The following is a 17,879-nucleotide window of genomic DNA, read 5'->3' on the forward strand; positions in this document are numbered from 1 at the left end:
GGGTAGCTTGCACCTGAGGTTAAGCCATTTCTGAGAAACGACCCCTGACAAAGGCAAGTAGCAGGATGTTTGCTAACCGCCAGGGTCCAGATAGAACTCTTAGGTGTGAAGTGGCAAAACCACAAGGACATTTCTTGGAAGCAGGGGGTTCAGGGGCACTTCCTGGAAGTAGTACAGAGGTTAAGTAGATTATAAGCCAGTAGCGCCACCTAGTGGAATAGGCAACTTGGAACCGAAAGGACACACCAATTTATTCATTGGTTGAGCTTTAATGAATATGCATCAATGACCATAGGAAATTGTCAATCATTGGCTAAAGGGATGCCAAGGGGCTGAACTATGCTTTGCAAGAAGGTATATGAGTTAGCTACCCCCAAGGAGGGGTGGGCATTCTTCATTTTCCTGAATGCACCCTATTTGCTTTTTGTCGGACAAAAATCCAAATAAAAAACTTTTTCTTTAAGAAACTTTGCTGCCTGATTTTTTACATTCCTGGTCTGTATTTCTGAAGTCCCTTTCATTTCTGGTGCCGTGACTCGGATCAGAAGGACTTTAAGTGTCCTCAGAGACCAGGAGGCAGCTCCCTTGCCCTCTGGGCAGTGACAGCGGAGGGCCAACGGACTTCCTGGCTTCCACGTGCACACCGAACCTTTTCTTCGGAGGGGGACAGAAGGCAACTTGACCCTCTTGCTGTATCCTGGGACAGAGGACAATGGATTTGAAGAGCCGAGGTTGGGAGGACAGGGCAGAGAACAGCCGGCTGGGGTGAGTACATGGCAACAAGCCCTGAGGGGATAGGAAATCCTCCTTTTAATTAAGGAGAAGGGAGATCCTGATCAAATCTCCAGCGTGGATAGTGGCATTAAGGAGAAGGGTTGAGTCCTGACAACCACCCACGCTTTGGTATTAGGAAGGAGAAAAAGGGGGGGGCACAGGGTGGTTAGTGTGTCGTGCAAGCGTCCAACGACAGAGGCATTTTGTGCATGTATGTGTGTTACCCCGGGGCATTCCCCTGGGGTCGTAGCAACAAGTACTCCATTTCCCAGTCGGGCGACCGCACCTGGGTGAGAAAAGTTGCGAAATGAATGTGTGAGTGTTTGGTGTGGGGACGCTGTACAGGGCCATACTGAAAATGGGAGGGGGAGGCTCGAAAGGCTTGAAAGGTCCAGTAATCCCCCTTCAATGCATGTTAAACAACTTCAAGAAAGGATTCAGCAGAGACTATGCCATAGACCAGGGGGGACATCCTGACTAGATCCCCTATATAGACAACTGGCTGAAGGTGGTAGATGACAACCCCCCCTGGTTGAAGAAATGCAGGACTGAACATTGCAAAGTCACTCCCTCATGTCAGGTTTTGGAGAGGGAAGATGTCCAGAAGAAGTGCAGTGTTTATGGAGAAGAGTGTACAGAACAGTATGCAGTTATTACTGCATTAACAGAAAAATAAATAAATAAATACCCACTTTCGAGAAAAGACCATGAAACAGGATGCTGCTATAGAATTAATGTAACAGGATCGTGAGCAGACAAATGAAGGACTTAATAGATTAAACTCAAGTCATTTAGAAGAGAGGTCTCAACTAATTCAAGACCTCCAGAGGCATGGAAGAGAATTTGACAACCTCAGAGAAGTTTTAGCTGAGAAAGACAAAGAAATTTCTGCTATTATTTCAAATACAAATGTGTATTCTGAGCAGATTAATATTCTGAAATGTCAGATCAAGTGCAAAGAGTATGAAATGTAAGACAGGGAAATTACTGAAAGATGTACAAACCAAAGGTGTGAACAGTGGAGGCAGAAAGCTTTCAGAACTTTCTGAACAGTTAAATGCAATAAAATCATAACTGGCTGAGAAAGAAAAAAAAAATGAAAACGCTAGTAAAACAAAAGAGAATGAAGAATTTGTTAGGCAAATCAAAGAGACTAGCCAAACAGTTAAAGATCTTCATTCTGCAATCAATACTTGTGATGTTACTTACAACAACAAACTCATGGAGTGTGACTCACAAATTAAATTGCTTAAAGAACAAATAAGTAAATCAACTAAAAATTGCAAGAAACAGAAATAGAATGTAAGAAGGAAACAGACCATCTTAAATCCCAGGTCGATGAACATATCTCTGCAAAGGAGAAATTGAACAAGTTACTAAAATTAAAAGAAAAACAGAGAACAAAGTTTTGTGAACGAGCTGAAATCAGTGAAAGATTCACACAACCAGCTCACTTTACAAAATGCAAAAGAAGGGATGAAGATTTAGCTAATTTATCCAGACAACTTGCTGAACATATTGACCATCTAGAAATTGTCAAAAGGTCACTAGAAAAGGCAGAGATTGTGATATCCCTAAAAGACAAGCTTAAAGTTGTGGAGCAGCAGCCTTTGCAGAATCCTGATCCCAGGCTTCAGTATTTTAACAAAACCTCTAAATGAAGTTACCAGAGGAAGAGAAAGAGACCCCTTTGAGTGGGGACCGGCCCAACAAGAAGTCTTTGAGACTATCAAGCAATGTCTAATGGCCACACCTGCCCTGGGTTTGCCAAATCCCGGGAAACCGTTCCAATTATCTGTGCATGAACAAAACGGCGTGGCAGCCAGAGCCCTAACTCAGAGGCTAGGGAGTTGGAATCGGCCAGTCACCTACCTCTCCAAACAATTAGATTCCACAGCGAAAGGCTGGCCACCCTGTCTGCGGGGTGTCGCTGCCACCGCCACACTAGTGGAAGAAACAGGCAAGTTCACATTTGGCCAGGAGATGCATGTGAATGTGCCCCATTCGGTTCTCACCCTTATGGAATATAAGGGGTACACAGACTGAAACAGGCTTTGCCCAACCCATTGAGAAGTCTGCAGGCGCAGTGGAAGCTTGTGAAACAGACGTGCCTGATGGTCTAGAGAGACCAAAGGGTCCTAGCCATTTTAAGGGCCAGCATTGATTCTTGGCTGTTGGCAATACTCCAAGGGAGGAAGCCCTGGGTAGCGTGGCAGCCACTGAAGACAGCATGTCAGGCCACAGTGGCAGCCAGACCAGAGGGGGCTGGAAGCCCAGAAGGGGCTGTAGGACGCCCAGAAAGCCCAGAGGGGGCTAGAGGATGCCCAGAAAAAGTACCAAGCCCAGAGGGGGCTGAGGCTGTTTTGGGAAGCTGTTTCTACGCTTCAATAAATCTGTATGATGGACTGTGGGCTGGAGAGAGGCTGAGAACTGGGAACAGGAAGGCAGTTACAAGTTGTTCCTCAGGCAGCAGAGCACCCAGAAGTGGGGGTGCAAGCCAGGCAAGCCGTTCCAAGAGTTCTAAGAAAGCCAAAGTCTCCAAGAGTTGTTTGTGCTCTGAGGCGAAGTCCAACAGCAAAAGGCATTGCCCTGCAATTGGCAACTAGATGCAAGGCTAACGTCCAGAAGTTGAGACATTACTGGAAACAGTATGGGGTCCCGAAGAGATTGCCGTGATGCACTGCAAAGGCCATGGGAGAGGGGCAACCGGAAGGCAGATAACGCAGCTCTCCACCAGTACGCACCGCAGCCCTCATCCCACAACTCACTCCAGACGATGTGGAACCACGCTACACACCGGAGGAACAACAGTGGGCACGCCAGGAAGGAGCAACACTCCAGGAGGGATGGTTCCGTCTACCAGAAAACCGTGTTTTTGTGCCCCAACATCTGGCTACCGTGATTGTCCACTCATCTAGGGGGTCCAGCTGCCAGAGCACACCTTGGGAGACTTTTCTATATCACTAACCTTTCTCAACTAGTTGCTGCTATATCCCAGGGGTGTGTCCTGTGCGCCAAGAACACCCCCAGACAAGGCCACCTTCCCCCACCGGGTGTACAACACGTGGGCTTTACCCCTATGGAAAGCCTGATTGTGGACTTCACTGAACTACCACCAACTAGGGGCATCAAATACCTGCTTGTGTTTGTCTTCACGCTGACGGGCTGGACAGAGGCGTACCCCACTAGGATAGAGAAGGCTCGTGAGGTGACCAAGAAACTGCTGAATGAAGTCATACCCAACTGGAGGCTACACACAGTCTACAGACCCCAGAGTTTGGGAAAACCTGAACTTATGAATCGCACCTTGAAGACCCACTTGGCCAAGCTGACCCAGGAGTCGGGACTACACTGGATAGATGTCCTGCCCATTGCCTTGTTTCGGATTCGGAGCGCTCCAACCAAGAGACTGAGACTATCACCCTTTGACCTTTTGTATGGCAGGCCACCCCTTTCGTCCGAGACATCCCCGCCAGTTTGGGGCGGGTGGGAGATCACATCACTCAGGAACAAGTGCAATTCCTGTCCCCGTGTGTGTTTGCTTCCCTTTCCAGGTACTACCTCGAGCCTACACCGTGCAGTCTCGCTGAGCCGGTCCACCAGTTCCAGCCGGGTTACAGTGTGGAAGCACAACCCCTTCATCCCTAAGTGGCGAGGCCCGTATACCGTCCTCCTCTCCATCCCAACTGCGGTGAGAGTAGCCGACGTGATTCCCTGGGTGCATCACACGCGTCTGATCATCACCTTGTGTCTGACGCTACCGGAAACGCGTTAGGCCACGGGCAACGAGATCCTGCGACTGATCATCACAAGGACTTTCACAAGGACTTTCCCCTTTTCTCTATTATGTTCTGTATTGATTTGCTCTATGTCCTATTGTCCTGACCCCACCGAGCCATACCGACCCTATTGGCCTGCGGACCTCTGCTATGACTGGTTCGTCTTGCCAGTGGTAAGAAATGGTGTGCTCATTGGCTATTGGGAACAGGGGTTTGATGAGGTTGCCGTATTGAAACATCCCACTACCCCACTGTGGCTTCTCTTCCACACCACTGTCCAGCGCACATGGGTACTGCTCCTACGGGAAGTTGCAGAGACGGTCAAAATCTATCGAGTTCTGGACCGCTCTTGCTGTTGTGGGGGGGTAACCAACTGTCACTCAGGGGGTAGAGTACTGTACCAACCCCATCTGGTAGACCAGGTCCTAATCTTAATCCAGGTGTTGCATGGGACGGAGCCTATCTTAATGCAAATATTGCAGGGGAGGGAGCCTGAACCAGGTGCGCATTGAAATTGCTGAACAAGTGCCAGTAAATCCTGTAGTCCCACCTGTGGTTGTCGTGGTGGCTCAAGCCTCCCAAAATCCCAGAATACTACCTGAACTACTGGGCCTGGTAACTCCACACCTAATACCCTTGAATGTGGTAGGGTATTCTTGTGGCTGCATAAGGGTTACCACCCCAGGCTTCAGCCTCCATAGGCCCTGGTCAGAGACCACGTAGGTGACCTCCACCCAGTAGGACCAGCCTTTGAACTTTACAGAGTCTATTGTCATCCCTATAGCTCCCGAGGCCTAACAGTGTATCAGTCCCAGAAGGCCACTTTTCCATGTGTAGAGTGGGAATGTTTTGTGTGTAGACGCTGTTCACGCCTCAGTAGGGCCAGGAGTTAGAGGCCCACATGACCTGGCCTTCATGGGCCACCATCCCTTTGGCCTGTGGTATTACCCTTTTTGTGGTATTTCTGTGTTGGTGGTACAGTTCTTTGTTCTGGGGCACCGAACATCCCTTGAATCAGGATGTGGATCATACCCTGCCTCCTGATGGTTCTCACCTCTCAAATGGCCACAGGGTGGAAGGAAAACACCTTCCTGAACATGACCACGGCTGTGGCCAAGAGCCTGAACAGGTCTGAGTGCTGGGTATGCGTGCGAGGTCAAGATTCTGAACACCACCTACGTGGTTCCCGAGCACCATATTTGAAGACTTGACAGGGTCATAGAGGGAGGCCCGTGTATCCACAGGAGTGTACATTTCCTGGCTCTCTATGATGTTGCACCTATAGGTCCATCAAGCGAAAATGGAGAACCGTGCCGGTCAGCATTTTCGTGATGGAAAGGGGGGAATGAAGGGGTGAAGGTCAGGATGACCAATGGAGAGCCAGGCTAAGGACCTCTAAAGCCATTTAAGAACCTCTGACACCATTTTGAGAGCAAACTAGAAGCTAAAAGCATAAAGTCATTTTAGCAAGCTAAAGACTATTTCTCTTTCTCCTGTTTACCACTTTGCCACCTTTTGTAGAGGCAGCTAGCTTGCAAGGATGCGGTTAGGGTAGCTTGCACCTGAGGTTAAGCCATTTCTGAGAAACGACCCCTGACAAAGGCAAGTAGCAGGATGTTTGCTAACCGCCAGGGTCCAGATAGAACTCTTAGGTGTGAAGTGGCAAAACCACAAGGACATTTCTTGGAAGCAGGGGGTTCAGGGGCACTTCCTGGAAGTAGTACAGAGGTTAAGTAGATTATAAGCCAGTAGCGCCACCTAGTGGAATAGGCAACTTGGAACCGAAAGGACACACCAATTTATTCATTGGTTGAGCTTTAATGAATATGCATCAATGACCATAGGAAATTGTCAATCATTGGCTAAAGGGATGCCAAGGGGCTGAACTATGCTTTGCAAGAAGGTATATGAGTTAGCTACCCCCAAGGAGGGGTGGGCATTCTTCATTTTCCTGAATGCACCCTATTTGCTTTTTGTCGGACAAAAATCCAAATAAAAAACTTTTTCTTTAAGAAACTTTGCTGCCTGATTTTTTACATTCCTGGTCTGTATTTCTGAAGTCCCTTTCATTTCCACTGTACTGCCAGTTAAGTGGGAACAGTACTGAGCTGGATAGACCAATGATATTAACAGCTTCCTAATTCTGCACAAGCTCAGAATTTAGGACCAGCTGCAGGAAACAGCACCTTGACAATCTCAATTCCTTCTTTCTTTCTTTCTTTCTTTCTTTCTTTCTTTCTTTCTTTCTTTCTTTCTTGTTTTTGTTTGGCACTTCAAGCTATTTTCAAGAAGCCTAAATTGCAATGAAGACCGAGAAGAGGGGGACAGAGACCAGACGAATTTTTTTGTATGATCGTGGTCAGCTCATTATGGAGGATAGAGCTATCAGTGGCTACTACCAGAGTCGGACCAAGACGTTTAGGAACCTGAAGCAGACCTCAAAATGGTGCCCATCTCTCTGCCAGGGAAAATCTACATCAGGAACAAGAAAGAAAGACACTGGGATTTGCTGCCCCTGTTGATCCTGCCACCTGAGGCAATCGCCTCACCTTGCCTAACGGGTGGACCGGCCCTATCTACTACCCACAATAACAATGTTCTCCTTCCACCGTCAGAGGCATATGGTCAGTTGCCAGGAATCACAAGAGGGGACTCTGCATGGGGCTTTGGCTTGATCCAGAAGGGGCTTTTCTTATGTACTTATGACCCTTCGCAACTAGCAAACGCAGCGGGGGAAACCAATGCACTGAACAATCCAATGTATGTTCAATTGCACCATTTCCACAGGTTACAAAAACCAGCTCACCTCGACAGAGAACGTGGCGTTTTTAGAACAGATATCACATCCCCTTGTCAAACGGTGTTGGGAGTTTTCAGGTTCTGCTGTTACATTCTGAACGGCAACAGGTATTTTTCCTGGGTTCTTTTTGTCCCGGGGTTGGGGTGGAGGAGACGGACAGGTACTTTTTTGTTTTTATGTGTGGGGTTTTGGTATTAAAATCGCATCTTGCATGCACCATATTCCCAGAGCCTTCTAAAAGCAGACAACTGCCGCGAGGCCTTGAAAAGACAGAAAGCCGCAGGAAGGCCTCTTTGTAACCTGAAGCTCTTCAGCAGAGCTTAAACGATTCTTAAGTGCTTGAATGAGGTTCCTGAAAGTTACAGGTTCCCTTTGTTGCGGAACCTAAGGAAGGAAGAGAAAAAGGCACTTTCCCCTCTTGGACTGAAAGAGAGTTCTGAACAGTTTGGCTCCCTTTCCTCGCAAGACTCTGAGAACATTAATTGACCCATTCAAAGGTATCATTCCACTTTGCTGTCTTGTTTCCATGCTAGGTGGTAAAAGATGAAAGGATGTTCCGCTTCCCGTTGTGGCACTTAGCTCATTTCCCAGCTCCTTCAAGTAGCAAGTGTTCAGACAACCTCTTTATGTCACACTGCAAAGCATCGCCTAGATTATTAACAGCACACATTTTTAGGCCATGCCACATCGCAGAATGTGAGGTGGGGAACTAACCGCATCATTGTCAATGCAGAAGTAAATTCTATTGAGCATAGGATTGCAGCTTTGATGGGCCATCAATCGCTTAGACCAGGGGTCTGCAACCTTTAAGACAAAAAGAGCCACTTGGACCCGTTTCCGAAGGAAAAAAAATGGGAGCCGCAAAACCATTGCGACATTTAAAACAAATATATCTCCGGTGCCATGATCTGACAGCGGGCGGGAAGGTGACGTTGGGACGATGCGTGACTAGCGCACGCACCGCCCCCATGCGACGTCACAGCCAGTACAGCGCCCGCCACAGTGGGAAGTGTCGGGGCGCACAATGCGCCTCCTCCCCTTGCTAGTATCCGCCCCGGAGCCGCAGCAAAGGTGTAAAAGAGCCACATGCGGCTCCGGAGCCGCGGGTTGCAGACCCCTGGCTTAGACTAATCAATTTTGGGGAGCAGGGAGAAATCAACTGAATGATTAAAGTTAACAAATTGAAATTAATTTGGCAGTATAGTTTTCTTTAAAAACAATGATACAGTCATACCTCATGTTACATTTGCTTCATGTTACGTTCTTTCAGGTTACGTCCCAGGGTGACCGGGAAGTACCGGAAAGGGTTACTTCCAGGTTTCGCCGCTCGTGCATGCGCAGAAGTGCAAAATGACATCATGCGCATGCGCAGAAGCGCCAAATTGCAATCCGCACATGTGCAGATGCGCCGCTGCAGGTTGCGCTCTTTTCATGTTGCAATCAGGCCTCCAGAACGGATCCCGTTCGCAACCAGAGGTACCAATGTAATTATAATGAAGCGGTACCTTGGTTGTCGAACAATCTGTTCCGGAAGACTGTTCGACTTCCGAAACATTCGACAACCGAGGCGCAATGAATGGTCGGCAAATTCATTTGAGAAAATTGACCATTGAGCCTCGGAAGCCGTCCAACTTCTGAGGCACGTTCAAAAACAGAAGCTTTTACTTCCGGGATTTCAGCGTTCGAAAACCGAAATGTTCAACCAAGGTACCACTGTATTTTTACAAAACCCTGGAGATGGCAAGCCCTTTCTTCAGGAGAAGGAAGATTTTTCTGCTCTACCTGCTGCGATTTCACCACTGCCGATTGACTTAAAATATATCTTGCTTGCTGATTGTTCTACAATATCAAAGAATCGTAGAATTGCAGAGTTGGAAGGGACCCCGAGGGTCATCTAGTCCAACTCCCTGCCATGCTGGGATTTCAGCTAAAGCATCCATGACAGATGGCCCCATCCAACCTCTGCTTTAAAAACCTCCAAGGAAGGAGAGCCCACAACCTCCTGAGGGAGACAGTTCCACTGTCAAACAGCTCTTACTTCCAGAAAGTTTTTTTTCCTGATGTTCTCATAATCTACTGGATAGTTTTGTTGTTTTAATACACTCTTCAACACTGGGGTGGCATCTCTGAGCCAAGAAGAAGTAGATAAATAGATTGTAATAAAAGGAGAGGTAGAACATGATTTTTACATGCACCATAGCACAGTGGCGTAGCGTGGGGGTGCAGGGGGGGCCAGCCGCACCGGGCGCAACATCTGGGGGTTAGGGTTAGGGGGCGCAAATCCACGGGTTAGGGGGCGCAAATTACTTGCCTTGCCCCGGGTGCTGACAACCCACGCTACGCCACTGCCATAGCAAATGGTTTAGGTCCTTTGCTCCCATCAGAAAGTGATGTTAGGAACAGGTTGTACATCAAGACCCTTCTAACCCCTGTACCCAGCAAGCGTTACAATACAGTGGTACCTCAGGTTACAGACACTTCAGGTTACAGACGCTTCAGGTTACAAACTCCGCTAACCCAGAAGTAGTACCTCGGGTTAAGAACTTTACCTCAGGATGAGAACAGAAATCATGCAGTGGCGGCATGGTGACAGCGGGAGGCCCCATTAGCTAAAGTGGTGCTTCAGGTTAAGAACAGTTTCAGGTTAAGAACGGACCTCCAGAACGAATTAAGTTCTTAACCTGAGTTACCACTGTATAAGCCAGGCTAAGTTCCTGGTGAGGTGATCGCCTGGGTGAAGGAACGATTAAGAGGAACGAAGGACAGTGGCTCTGTGTGATACAGTGAATGAGTGGGGCTGGGTGGGGCCCCTCCTTAAACTCACAGGGAGCCTCTCGTTCCAAACTACAGGTGGGCAATCCCCCCCCCCCCATCTACCTCAAGTTGATCTAGAAATGAATCAAAGAATTCCTGGAGGAGCAGGGAGGGATGCATAAAGAATTCTGTTTATTTTCCAAGCCTGTCTGAGACAGAAAAAATTCTAAACTGAGGTGGAGAAGAATTTATTGGGTGGCTCTAAAACAGGCATGAGGGACGCGGGTGGTGCTGTGGTCTAAACCACAGAGCCTAGGACTTGCCGATCAGAAGGTCGGAGGTTCGAATCCCCAGGACGGGGTGAGCTCCCGTTGCTCGGTCCCTGCTCTTGCCAACCTAGCAGTTCGAAAGCACATCAAAGTGCAAGTAGATAAATAGGTACTGCTCCGGCGGGAAGGTAAACAGCATTTCCATGCGCTGCTCTGGTTTCGCCAGAAGCGGCTTAGTCATGCTAGCCACATGACCCGGAAGCCAGTAAAGCTAGAGTCGTCTGCGACTGGACCTAATGGTCAGGGGTACCTTTATCTTTAAAACAGGCATAGGCAAACTCAGCCCTCCAGAGGTTTTTGGGACTACAATTTCCATCATCCCTGACCACTGGTCCTGTTAGCTGGGGATGATGGGAGTTGTAGTCCCAAAACATCTGGAGGGCCGAGTTTGCCTATGCCTGCTATAAAAGCTTTGAGGTGGGCTTTTCCAAGCCTGTCGTGGAATAACTTTGATCGCATCCTGGATAGTTCAGCTGGTTAGAATGTGGCACTGATAATACCAAGGCTGCAGGTTCATTCCCTGTATCTGTCAGCTGTGTATTTCTGCATTGGGGGGGCTGGACTAGATGATACTCAGGGTCCCTTCCAACTCTACAGTGCTGACATGGGGGGATCCCAGGGTTTCTCTTCCCTGGTCTGCTCTGAATAGAAGCAGAAGATCTCTCGCACATAGCACTCCTTTCCAGCCCTGTTATGGGAGGTTTCAAGTCATCATAGCCAGAGATGCTGAACCTCGAACACTTCTGCCTGCAAATCATGACCCATCTGAATGTCCTCCCTTATTTTTCACAAATTGCACAATACTTCCCTGGCCCCAATTTGAAGGGAGCGGACGACTTACAAAAGAAATCAAACACCCTTACGATGTTCCCCAGAACATCTCACTTTTCCTCCCCTTTGTAAAGAGTGCTTCCTGCTCCCCCCCCCCCCCCCTAGTTCTCTTATTTAAAGAACAACACTGATGATTCAGGTGTCCTTGGCTACTCCACCATCTCCCAAGGCCAACTTTTGTAGTTCTTGCTTGGTTTCAGAAAGAGGCATTTGTGATTTCGGTGGTAATTACAGCAGAAGCATCAAGGATCGCATTCGGGTTGCTTTTTCGGTTCCCCTGCGTAGGAGTCGCCGGGAACGTCATCTCCTCCTTGGCACAGAAGAAGCGTGCCTTGTGACGGCATAATTAATGCTGTGCCAACGCTGGCAAATTAAGTGGCTCTGTGCACCGCCAGAATGACAGGAGAGTCACGTTCCCGATTAACACACTCCTCTTCTGGAGAGGAGAGTGGAGTGTGCCGAGCTCTAGCGAATGAAACACTGGGAGCCCTCTTTAAGTTTGCCATCGCCACTTTGAAGCCGTGCCTGCCCAACACCTGATGCCACGTACAATGTCAGATGTAGGGCAAGGGGGTGTGGCTTTCCCCCAAAAGTCTAGAAAGCCATTTGGCCCAGAGGTTCCCCAACCCGGCCTATGAGAGAGAGAGAGAGAGATGGCAGGGGGAGAAAACAACTCTTTTAATATGGGTCTTGCCCCTTGCAGTTTTAGCAAGTTCTTGTATTGCTAATAATTAGATGATCAAGTATTTTTAATAATTAAATCATAATTGATTCATCATGTAAATAGATATACATATGTACATATATGCATATACATATCTATATCTATACAGTGGTGCCTCGCAAGACGAAATTAATTCGTTCCGCAAGTCTCTTCGTCTTGCGAGTTTTTCGTCTTGCGATGCACGGTTTCCCATAGGAATGCATTGAAAATCAATTAATGCGTTCCTAGGGAAACCACCTTCAGACCAGGTCCGGGGACAGTCTGTCCCCGGACCTCTTCTGAAGGCTGGGGGGGGGGACAAGGGCTTTTCTTCCCACCCCCAGCATTTTAAAAAACCCCGGGACAGCGGAGGACTTCTCCGCTGTCCGGGCGATCTTAAAATGCTGGCGGGTGGCATTTTAAAATCGCCCCGGGACAGCGGAGGACTTCTCCGCTGTCCGGGGCGATTTAAAAGCCCCTGGGAAGGCAGGCAGGGGGGACAAAGACTTTTGCCCCCCGCCAGCCTTCAGAAGAGGTCCTGGACCTCTTCTGAAGGCGGACGGGGGGCGAAAGTCTTTGCTCCCCCCCCCCGCCTTCAAAAGCCCTCCGGGACAGGCAGGCAGGGGGGAGCAAAGACTTTCGCCCCCCGTCCGCCTTCAGAAGGTGTTCCCTCCCCCCCGCCCAGCTTCGGAGCACCGTTCCGAAGCCGGACGGCGGCGGGAGGTGTTCCCTCCCCCCCCCCGCCCGGCTTCGGAGCACCGTTCCGAAGCCGGGCGGCGGCGGGAGGTGTTCCCGCCCCGCCGCCCAGCTTCGGAGGAGCCTTCCGAAGCCCGGCGGCGGGTGGAGGTGTTTCCGCCCCGCCGCCCAGCTTCGGAGGAGGTCCGAGGACAGTGGGGAAGACGCGCTGCGCTTCCCCACTGTCCCTGAGATTTCCCTATGGGCTGTCGTCTTGCGAAGCAAGCCCATAGGGAAATTCATTTTGCGAAGCGCCTCCAAAACGGAAAACCCTTTCGTCTAGCGGGTTTTCCGTCTTGCGAGGCGTTCGTCTTGCGGGGTACCACTGTATATATATATATATATATATATATATATATATATATATACACACACACACACACACACACACACACACACACAGAGCGGTACCTCGGGTTAAGTACTTAATTCATTCTGGAGGTCCGTTCTTAACATGAAACTGTTCTTAACCTGAAGCACCACTTTAGCTAATGGGGCCTCCCACTGCTGCCGCGCAATTTCTGTTCTCATCCTGAAGCAAAGTTCTTAACCCGAGGTACTATTTCTGGGTTAGCGGAGTCTGTAACCTGAAGCGTATGTAACCCGAGGTACCACTGTATATATACATACGTGTGTGTGTGTGTGTGTGTGTGTGTGCATATATAGAGAGAGAGAGAGCCCTAAAATTAAATCATTCTGTTTGATTAGCAACTATTGTTATCTTTGTAAAAATTCCACAGCCCCAAATATCAGTACAGTTGCGCATGCGCGGGTTGTGATTTGGTGCGCATGCGCAAAGTGTGATTTAGTGCTTCTGTGCATGCGTGAGCACCGAAACCTGGTACTCTGTTCCGGTACTTCCAGGTTTGGCGTGGTGTGCAACCCGAAAACGCGCAACCCGAAGTGTCTGTAACCCGAGGTAGAACTACCTTTCAAAGTCAGTTAAACCAATTCAGTGATTAATTGCACAGTCCAATTTGTGTCTATTCAGAATCATATCCCACTGAGGACCTACAGTACAGGCCAAACCGTATCTACACAGAAGAGCACCCTACTGAATTGAACAGGGCTTACTCCCAGGTAAATGTGGGGTGTGATTGCAGCCTTCCTCCCTTAGGCTGCTGTCCTGTATGTGTACGCACACACTTACCCAGGAGTAAGCTGCATTGAACTATGTGGGACTTGCATGCATAAAATTGAGATGTAAACACTGGAACCCTGATAAAATAGAAAATTAAGCATGGAAAACAAACCAAAATCTGACTAATTTCTTCCGGTCGTTTGTGAAGCACAGCAACCCCGTTGACTTCCCGCAGCTCGTCTCCAACATGAACAAGACCTAAAAGGCAGAGGAGGAGAAATATTAAAAAGAGCTTCCTTTCCAGGATAGAAAAAAATCCCATTCATTCCTTGCAATAATATCCAACAGCTCACACAGAGGACAAAGCCTGCTTATTTCCAAAGCCTGTGCACAGAATGAGCGGAACAGAAAAACAAAACAAAACCTTCCATGTTCCATTAAATTCAATTAAAAGCACAACTTTATGTGTTTCCTGCTCAGCTATGAAACTCAATCGGTGACTTCAGGCCAAACCCTACACCATAGAATCATAGAATCATAGAGTTGGAAGAGACCACAAGGGCCATCGAGTCCAACCCCCTGCCAAGCAGGAAACACCATCAGAGCACTCCTGACATATGGTTGTCAAGCCTCTGCTTAAAGACCTCCAAAGAAGGAGACTCCACCACACTCCTTGGCAGCAAATTCCACTGTCGAACAGCTCTTACTGTCAGGAAGTTCTTCCTAATGTTTAGGTGGAATCTTCTTTCTTGTAGTTTGGATCCATTGCTCCATGTCCGCTTCTCTGGAGCAGCAGTAAACAACCTTTCTCCCTCCTCTATGTGACATCCTTTTATATATTTGAACATGGCTATCATATCACCCCTTAACCTCCTCTTCTCCAGGCTAAACATGCCCAGCTCCCTTAGCCGTTCCTCATATTGGACAATAAACCATGATTGGACAATAAACCATGGTTTATGAAGCCAGGAATGAGCAGTGGGGCAGAGTACTCCTCTCTGTCCTGCCCCATCTCCTGGCTTCTTTTTCTGCTTTATTAACCTTCCCCAGCTCAGACGTAATGGAGAACCTCTGATTTAATACCTGCCAGGCCCTTCAGGTTGTGACGCGATGTTGGGCTTCAGCCTCCATCACTCCCATTGGCCACGCTGGCTGGGGCTGATGGGAGATGGAGTCCAACAAGCTTTCAAAGGCGCTACAAATCTGGAGGGCTTGCTGTATAGGGTTGATACAGTCTTCCAGCCCAGATGGTTGCAGGGAGGGAAATGTAAGTAAACCACTGTCCCAATGAAACGAAGAAGAGAAGAAGAAGAGTTTGGATTTGATATCCCGCCTTTCACTCCCCTTCAGGAGTCTCAAAGCGGCTAACATTCTCCTGTCCCTTCCTCCTCCACAACAAACACTCTGTGAGGTGAGTGGGGCTGAGAGACTTCAAAGAAGTGTGACTGGCCCAAGGTCACCCAGCAGCTGCATGTGGAGGAGCGGAGACGCGAACCCGGTTCCCCAGATTACGAGACTACCGCTCTTAACCACTACACCACACTGGCTCTGTTCTCATCCTCCTCAAATGCAGATGTGAGCATTATGGCATCATATCGTGACCTTTCCGAACAAATATGCAAGCCAACAATTTCCACCAGGCAAGGAGAAGACTGTGCAAAGCAATGGGGCTGCCCTTTGGAGAATAACATCTCCCATAATCCACTGCAACCCATCACACCGTTAGCCAAAAGTGCAGATGACAGCAAAGGTTGCAAGGTTTTTAGCTGGGGCAATCAGAATAAGGTCCACTCTTTGACTGCTGATTCAGGACCCTAAACTGTGGTTTATATAATTGGCTTTTTATTTTGTTCTGTGTATATCACAATGTTCTTTTGTTGCTATCGCCGATGGCTGACGCAAATAAAGTTTCATTCAAATTCAATTCACACCGTTAGCAAGCTCCAGTGAAGAGCATATTTGGGGGCTGTGGGGAGAGAAGGTAACTTTCCAAGCTTGCTTTTTCTTAACCTTGGGTCTCTAGATACTGTTGGACTACAACTCTCATCAATCCTAGCCAGAATGGCCAGTGGTGAGGGATGATGGGAGTTGTAGTTCAAGAACATCTGGTGCCCCAAGGTTGAGAAAGGCTGTTCGAAGCTTCCAGATTGGCTGAATGGGTGTGGGTGGGGTGGAACCCTGAGCCAATCAGCTTGCACTCTCTAACTTCAACACAGGGAAGCGGAAATCTAGCTGCTGAAGAGACCTACCACTACGGTCAGCAGCTCCTCCCCTCATGATCCGCGCCACGATCACAGCTCCGGTGTGCTCATCCCGCCTGATCGTCGCACCCTAGAATGCAAAGAGAGACAGACTAATAGAACCACAGAATTAGCAGAACTGGAAGAGACCACAGGGTCATCTAGCCCAACCCCCGCAATGCAGGAATATTTTGCCCGATGTGGGGCTCGAACCCACAACCTTGAGATTCAGAGTCTCATGCTCGACCATCTGAGCTATCTCAGCTGTCAACCACTGACACACAGCTCTTGGCTGGCCCACGAGAGCAGCACTGCAGGATACTCTCAGTGTTCCTTAATGCTTGGCTTTGAAGGATATAGTGGCAAAAAAAGCTCCCTATTTTATGCTGGTTAGATGGTTCTAGGATGCTGGACGCAGGCGGCCCTGCAGAGACTGTAGAGACCCTGCTGCAAAAATCAGAACGGGCCTTTGACTCTGGACCACTACACTACTGGCCTCTGAAATTTCCATTTACCTGTCCTTTTTTAAAAAAATTATACTTTCCAAATATATACATTTCACTGATTTTACAATCATTTTGACATGTTAAAACTTGACTTCCTTGCCCTCTTTCTGTGGTTCCTTACATTTATTTTTAATATCTTCTGCATATCCAAATTAAATTAACTTACTCATTTATTTATCTTCTTTAAACATATACTCTTACGTAGCTGCAGGTTATTACAATAATCCTGCCAGTGTTTTTATCTGTTTACAAGTTATCTGAAAAAATTCAATAAACCATTTCCATTCTTTTATAAAAAGTTTATCTTGATTTCTCATTCTTCCAATAAGTTTTGCCATTTCTGCATATTCCATAAGTTTTTGTATCCATTCTTTCTTTGCTGGGACTTCTGCTTCTATCCATTTTTGGGCAAGTAACATTCTTGCCGCTGTAGTTGCATACATGAATAAATTTCTATACAGTCATACCTTGGTTTTCGAACAGCTTACCGTAGTTCTCAAACGTTTTGGCTCCCAAACACCGCAAACCTGGAAGTGACTGTCCTGGTTTGCGAACTATTTTTGGAAGCTGAACGTCCGACGGGGCTTCCGATTGGCTGCAGGAGCTTCCTGCAGCCAATCAGAAGCAGCGCTTTGGTTTCCGAAGGTTTTGGAAGTCGAACGGACTTCCGGAACGGATTCCGTTCGACTTCCAAGGTACGACTGTACAATTTAGGTAGCTCTATCCCTATAGCTCCCAAGAGAATTATAAGGATTTTCCTGTCCTAGCTAAATGCACTCAATGTGGCAATGCCAGCCAATTGCAAAGGCTTTAAAATGAGATTGTGCAGAGGCTCAACTCATCTTAGAGTGAAATGGAACCTTGCTCTCCAGAAGCAATATCCATGCCCCCATACCCTGCTAGTGGGGCTTCCTGGAAATATCTGATTGGCCGCTGTGGGAAGCTAGATGCTGGCCTGTTCAATTCAGCAAGCTTTTTCTCCTGTTCTTGCAAGCCCTTTCGCTGCCTGTGGCACAGGCCGTGAGAATACATACGCACCAAAGGCTCTTTATTCTTCACCAGGCGAACTATTTTCACAGACTCCTCGTCGAAATCTTCATCAATGTTGTCCGGCAAAGGAGGGAGGACAGGGTCAAAATTCTTCTGGGCAACCGTGTCGTGGACAGCAAGCATGGCCTTGGGGTTGCAAGGGAATGGGAAGAGAGAGGAAAGAGGCAGCAGGGCGTAAGGAGACAGGAAGGGATTCTTGCAGATTTCCAAGCAGGACACGTCAACCAACTAAGGCAGGTATCAGGAAACTGCCATCGGCTCGGGGCGAGAGGGGGAAAGCCGGATGGATTACACAGA

General features: G+C 48.2%; 1 protein-coding gene across 8 annotated transcripts in view; it reads right to left on the reverse strand.

The window, feature by feature from the left end:
• The window catches only part of MPP3 (MAGUK p55 scaffold protein 3), a 109,739-nt gene that overhangs the window by 47,208 nt on the left and 44,652 nt on the right, over positions 1-17,879 (reverse strand). For all 8 annotated transcript variants that reach the window (XR_014518119.1, XR_014518120.1, XM_083469855.1 and 5 more), the window contains exons 6-8: positions 17,571-17,708; positions 16,036-16,117; positions 13,959-14,044 (exon numbers count right to left, since the gene is read on the reverse strand). Coding sequence is in view for 6 of the 8 variants with exons in the window: in XM_083469855.1 (XP_083325981.1) it covers positions 13,959-14,044; positions 16,036-16,117; positions 17,571-17,708 (306 nt within the window). In the remaining 2 variants the exon portion in view is untranslated. The remainder of the gene's footprint in view (positions 1-13,958; positions 14,045-16,035; positions 16,118-17,570; positions 17,709-17,879) is intronic.

Source organism: Podarcis liolepis (genome assembly GCF_965112155.1).
Source record: "Podarcis liolepis genome assembly, chromosome: 13".
NCBI lineage: Eukaryota > Metazoa > Chordata > Lepidosauria > Squamata > Lacertidae > Podarcis > Podarcis liolepis.